This window comes from Anopheles ziemanni, chromosome 3 (genome assembly GCF_943734765.1).
Source record: "Anopheles ziemanni chromosome 3, idAnoZiCoDA_A2_x.2, whole genome shotgun sequence".
Taxonomy (NCBI): Eukaryota; Metazoa; Arthropoda; class Insecta; order Diptera; family Culicidae; genus Anopheles; species Anopheles ziemanni.
In genome coordinates this window covers 56129084-56135937 of record NC_080706.1, presented here as the reverse complement: position 1 = coordinate 56135937, position 6854 = coordinate 56129084, and the positions used below count along the sequence as shown (strand labels likewise).

At 45.0% G+C, this 6854-nt stretch overlaps 1 protein-coding gene across 1 annotated transcript; it reads left to right on the top strand.

Annotated features, from left to right (window-relative positions):
- The first annotated feature begins 4678 nt into the window (after nucleotides 1–4678).
- On the top strand, nucleotides 4679–6071 carry LOC131285063 (cyclin-dependent kinase 20). The gene is made up of 3 exons (XM_058313921.1): nucleotides 4679–4882; nucleotides 5034–5702; nucleotides 6024–6071. Exons 1-3 carry the CDS (start codon nucleotides 4679–4681, stop codon nucleotides 6069–6071), a joined length of 921 nt encoding a protein of 306 aa, XP_058169904.1.
- The last annotated feature ends 783 nt before the right edge of the window (nucleotides 6072–6854 follow it).

Here is a 6854-nt window from a genome sequence, read left to right as displayed (position 1 = left end):
AGGGCACGGTAGTCGGCAAACAACCACACCGACGTCATATGCCGTTTCGTTCTGGTCTCCCGAGGGAGGCATCGCCCGTTTGCATAGCGAATGTAGCAAGCAAAAATGATGCAAATTCGACAATCAAGCGCGTCTTGCTTTTCTTGAGCTGAGATTGGAGCGAACCGGCGTGCCCTGAAGACTCCAACAACAGCAACTGGAACTGATCCGTGATAAACGGCATGGCAGATGCCGAGGTTGCTTCTGTCGTGCCTCGCTCACCTTAAGGATAATCCGTAATCGTCTTAAATCAATCTTTAATGCCACCCCGACCAGCTGCCCTCGCATCTTGAAAACGGAGCGAAGGATGTCGTTGCAGATAGGATTCGCGGTGGGGAATTGCGCTTGCGAAGATAAGATTAATTAAAATCTCACTCCGTGCACGACCCACGAGACGGGACAGTAATTGCGGCATGAGGCGTAAAGAGACGCTGAATATTAGATCACTCGAGAGGCAGCGGCGCACCAAATAATGGCATTGTAATGTCCAGCACAGAAACACCACACCAGATACAATTTGTGGACTTCATTAGATTGCTACCATGTGTTCACGCCACCACATGGCTCGCTCCGCTCCGTTCGAAAGGTCCGTGGCCATAGGATGCGCAAATGCTTACTTCCTCGGCCTACGAATCGAACGACAAAACGGACCGGAATTATGATACAAGAACAACAACAACAAAACGATAAAAAAATACACATTGCCACAGCACGCATCGTCGAGAACGCACGGAACGCTCCTCCTCGACCCAGGACAGTAAAACTTTAATTCATTAACCCTTAATTAGGTAATTAATTAGCGAGAGCGATTCATCTTCTTCGCACGAATTCATTCCGACCGCGTGCGCGTGCCCTGCAATCGCTCAGCAACTGTCTTATTTACCAACGCCTCCTCAGCAGCTCCCGTCAGCGCTCTCCGTAACGGTTCTCGCCGGTCGGCAGTTCGAAGTAGCCGGTTAGTTCTCGCTTTTTCGGTACCAAATTGCTTACCGAATTCGCGCTTTCACGTTTTACATGGACTTGCATTCAGACCGCGCTTCCACCACGGGGACCAGGAAGGCTTTCGCCGTGCGATGCGAAAGTGCTACCGACACGCCAACCGGTGGCCCGAGCGCCCGACGGACGTGGCAGGATTACGGGAGCGGAGGGAAATGGTAAAGAAAGGCTGATCTCATTAGAATATCAAAAGCACTTCAGCAGCTTGCAACACTTGTGGAAGCTGGGTGGTGGAAGATAAGTTTCAATTTAAATTTCATCGGTAATGAGTCGCGCAAGGTAGGGAGCCAGGCCTTTGATCATACTTGCAGATACACCACAGCGATGGAAAGCACCTTATCCTCCATTTGGCTGCTTCATCTTTACGCAGGGAACTTAGTTTTATCGCCAAATTAATTGAATGTCTCCGCTTTACGTATCAATTTTTCCGTGTGGCGCAACACCTTTTCGCACCGTGGAAAATCGGTCGATAAGCAGAAAAGTGCTTAACGACAACAAATGAAAAAGGTTACTGGGCCATTATCTTCGTAACAGGCACAAACCGATTTTTACGAGCCGTTTGATAGCGTTTAGTGAAGTTGCAGCGAACACTCAGCGAATGCGATAAATGTCGACCGTTTTGCAACAAATTGATCTCCATATCGAAATAGCTCTTTTGTTGACTATTCGTATGTTTATATCGTACGTAACTTGGTGAATGCATATAAAATGTTTCAATATAAATTCAATCATAAATATAAATATAAACAGATCTTACCATGGCAGGTCTTACTAGTTCTTCGCAATGTGATCAAAACTGGACGAAGCTATTCCTGTAATTTAAAATGACTTCCAAAAATATACTCCGATTCAGAAATGTTACCGTCTAACCTACCAATAACAATATTGATTCTTATATTCTATGATGCATGAAAATCTCAGTAACAATAATAATACATTTATTTTTTCGCTTTCCAACTGTCGACAGTTTCTCGAAGGACTACGTAGCAAATTGGTTACTTACAGCTGCCAATGCAACATTTCTATGACCAATTTGTATTCCCATGGGTCGTAAGTAAAAAAATAAATTAATTTGGTCTCCTTTGGGAAGGACTGAAAACTTTGAGACAAGCCGTCAAAAGTTTCAATGGACCCAAGTATTTTTTTTATATTATTATCGAATCGGAAAGTAAGCCATACATAAACTTGGATAAAGACATCTTTCGATACCGAACTTTCTACGTGCTTGGATGTGTCTGCTAAGCTTGTTTTCGACGACTAGAAAGAGGGAGAACGATTTCGCTCATCTGGAAAATAATCTGTTACGGATGGATCGATAAATATCCATATCATTTTTTCAGATGCTGGGTACAAGTAATGTGCTGTTTGTATAACTGGGTTAGCGTTGTGCCACTCTTGTTCAACTCTGTAGCAATCACAGCGAAGGCAAGTTAGAACAACGGAAGAATACACAAACGATATCGCTATATTTGGTAGGTCACAAGGTTTATCGTACTTGTCTCGTTGAAATCAACATTGACGCTTTCGCCATACTTCCCGGAAGGAAACGTAACCCGTCGTTCATGAATGCAACGAAATTTCAAAATATTAATTTATGGAGGCTTAGTTTCGACTAACACCATCAACACAACTGATACCAGGTGGAATAAATTGTATCCGCATTATTTTCCAACCGACCGGACCTACTAGTTTATTACGAGTCTTTGGTAGGGATTGGTATTTTTTATAGAAAAGCTCACCCCAAAATTTATGAAGAAGGATTTTTTAGACGTCGCACGTGTACGGTCTCGCAACAAGATCCCTTGTCTACGTCACTTAATCATAACCCTGGCAGATTTGGCAACAGATAACCCATCACAGAAAAAGCTGAAAAAGAATCTGCTTTGCAAAAGGGCAACATAGCCCGAAGGTTTACTCTGCATTTCATTAATTAAAAGTGTACAGTTTAGGAGAAGGAAAATTTACTTTCCTTGACTTCACCGTGAGCAGTTAATCGCTCGTCGCTCAGCTCGGCATATTTAAACTGTGGTTTGGCAATAAAAATAAGAAGAAAGAATAACCATTTTCCATTTATACGAAACGTCCAGTATTGATTTTTTTTATTGCTGCGGATCTTCTTCGGCATCATCATGTTTTCGGCACAACAATTTCTATCAAGTTCTATTAAAAAAGATCATTACTTCCTCAATATCCCTAATTAATTTACGTAAATTTCAGAATATTGATTATACAATATGAGTTTCAATCTGTGTTAATTAAGAAATTAGAAACATTTCATCACGGTCGATGAAATAAGAAACTTAACAAAGTAGTTAGTACCTAAGGTAAAAACTTATCCCTAAGCTGTGTTGGTTTAAAAACAATTCACAATTTTTTGTGAAACAACAGCTAGAATGTTTATTTAAAAGTATGTATAAAGCAAGGGAAACGTATAAAATCAGTAAATGTTTGTTCCACAGAGCAACAAGTTGATTGTCAAACAGGAAAAAGGCACCTTTTAGGACTCACTTTTTTAGGGGTAATACCATCGCAGAGCCCACCAACGGTGCTACTTTAAAATCAAGACTCAATTTAATTCATGAATTTAAACTTTCAAAGAAGGCAAACAATTTAATAAATTAAAATTGTTAACAAGGAATGTGTAGGATTTTTTGTGATTTTACCAGTTTAAGTATCCATGTATCCGGAACACATGTATTTCTTTCATATTAATTCATTGCATTTTAATAATTGGTAATTAGTAACAATTTTCGGTTTTAGTTAGTTGAGTGAATATTTTGGCCAATGGAACTGTAAATTTTTTAATTTCGTCAGGCCGCACAGCGGTTGTACCGGCAATTTAGCAAGTAAGCAAGCAAACATTTAAATTAGATTTGTATTACTATATGATATGATAAATAATATTGACTCTGGATGTTTTGAAATTGTAGTTAAAAAAAGATGGAGAACTTTTATGAAACAACAATGTATTTGAACAAAGCGAGCACACATGTTTTGTTCCTCCTCTTGGAGGAATGTGTGTGTCACAGAGTAGTAAAATACCTAACACTAGAAAATAAGCTCTTCATAAACTATTCATAAAGATCGCCAAATTCACGAGCCACTAGGACAGGTAGCCCACAGAGAAATGGCACGACGGCTAACGGTTTGTGACGAATTAAATATTCCCCTTCTTTCCAGCACCCGACCAGTCGGTTGCCAAGGGATACAGAAAACAACAAACAGCACAGCGCGTTACCTACCGTTGAAGGTTGAAGTTTTCCAGTAGGCCTTCGTCGACACGGGGTTCGGTTGGCGATTGGAACGGGCAAACCGCGAGATTCTGTAAATGGCCGGTTGGACGCAAAACCGTCCGATATCATAAAGATTTCGCATCAGTGTTTCTGTTTTCGTGTCCGTGTTGTGTGTGTGTGTCCGGGAGGAATTTGTGTGAAAATTTTTATCGCTCGGTTCTAATTAAAAGTAAACAACCGGGGTGTCAGATCCGGGGGGAAAAACCGATAGAACACAACCCGAGCGAAGGAAAGTTCTTAGCCAGTGGTGAAAGTGGTCCACATTCACGGGGTTTCCGGTCGTTGGCCAGAAATAACATAAACAGCCATAAATCCGGGGCTGCCGGTCGAGGTATCGGTTCCGGAGCACAATGGACGATTATATGCCGTCGCGCTATCAGCTGCTCGGGCGCATCGGCGAAGGAGTCCACGGGGTCGTCGTGAAGGCACGGGATCTGCAGAGCGATGACAAGATTGTGGCCATCAAAAAGCTATCGCTGCGGACAAAGTTCGGCGTTGTTTGTCTGAACACTGTCCGGGAGATCCGTGCTCTGCAGCACTGCCGCTGTGACAATGTGAGTATCACTTCTCGACCGCACGTACACATGCGAGTCCTTGACCCGTAGTAGAGGTGTTCCGTTGCTGTGGCTAGTTTGTTTGTTTGTTTGTTTGTTGATCCGCTTCTTTGTGTTGCTCTATGACGCTGACGCTGATGGCTGCAACTAGGTGCTGGAGCTGCTGGATATGTACCCGGATCTGGCAGGCATTTCCCTGGTATTCGAGTACATGCCGCACACGCTGTACAGCAAGCTGAAGGATGAGGAAAACCCACTGTCCAGGGCAACCGTGAGACGATACATCGCCATGCTGCTGCGAGGCTTGGCATACCTGCACGGGGTACACATAATGCACCGGGATATTAAGCCGGCCAACCTGCTCATCGACCGGCACGACGTGCTGAAGATAGCCGATTTTGGGCTGGCCCGCATCTACACCGATCCGCACCTGCGACCTCCGGATCGCTCGTACTCACCGCAGGTAGCCACGCGCTGGTACCGTGCGCCCGAAATACTTTGGGGCTGCCAGAGGTACGGTCCATCGATCGACCTGTGGGCTTCTGGGGCCGTCTTGGCCGAGATGCTCCGCGGCGTCCCGCTGTTTGCCGGCGCCACCGACATCGAGCAGCTGGCCCTCGTCGTCCGCACGCTCGGCACACCGAACCTGAAGGACTGGCCCGAAGTGCGAAGCCTGCCGGATTATAACAAAATCCGCTTTCCGAACTCGCGCGGCGAGCGGTGGGAGGACATCTTCCCCAGCTGCACCACGCGGGACGAGATCGGCCTCGTCGATGGGTTGGTACGCTATAATCCTGCGAAACGTCTTACGGCCGAAGAGGTACGTGTATGGGTTCTTCGCCCTTTGCCCAGTTTCCGTTCAATATTTTATCCCCAACCGTCAACCAGCGCCGCCAGGGTGCATTGTAACGGAGTTTTAAAATCCGTCTCCTTAGAAAGGCATAATCTGTTCCCCGCCTGCCCCTGCACAGTGGCTACGGCGGTGCTGTTATTTGTCTTTCTCCATTATCGCTATGTCCATTCACCCCACTGTCTTCCTTCCAATACCGATCACATTCCTTGCGCGGGACTCGAGCGAATCCCATTAACTCTGCTCCGCTGTGTTGCCTGATTTTTTTTACTGATTATATCCGGTACGTAGGCTTTACTTCATCCTTACTTCAGCGACGCAGCGAGTGTCGGGGAGTGAAAATTAATTCGCTACAGGCACCCGACTCCTGGTCGCCCCGCATTTCGCCCTGTGAACTTGTGTACCTGTCATTAAAAAGGACAAAAGGACGCCGGACGCAACCGGCTAAACGAAGCTCCCGGGAATACTCAGTGAAACAGCACTCTGCTGGAGACGAAGGATCACCCGGTCCGAGCGAGTTCACTTCCGCCGGCGATTTTCAAGAACAAGAAAAAGAAAACGGACACAAGAAAAAGAAACGATTTCGAAATGCCAGTTACGGAAGCCGACGGATAATTCTTGCGTCCCCATTCCTCCCAGAGGAACCGTGCGTAACCGTGGAAAGCAGTGGAACTAGCTGTAGCAGAAAAAGCACAAGATGGGACACTCATCTGCACGTTTACCGGGCCTACAGAAGGCCACTTTCCGCCATGAAACAGATGGTGAATCTTCTCGCACTGTGTTGCTCCCAATTATTGAAGGCGTGATGTCGTTATGCGGTGGAAGGACGAATGTTTTGATGGGCCACCATTAGGTGCCGGACGGTGGATAAGATGTCGTATGAACCGGACCATGGAATGTTCTCCCCCACTTGAACTTTAGTACTAACTTGTTCTAACGTCACGCTCGAAATGTAGGGGAAAGTTGACTTGCATGGAACGCATCACGTAGCCGGCGCACATTATCTGAAAATGAAATGATTTTGCCTTTTTATATGTTGAATAAACTAATTATACACGTTGCATTCGTTAGAATGCATTTATAGTTGTGTTATTGCTATCCTATTATGACTAATATACAACG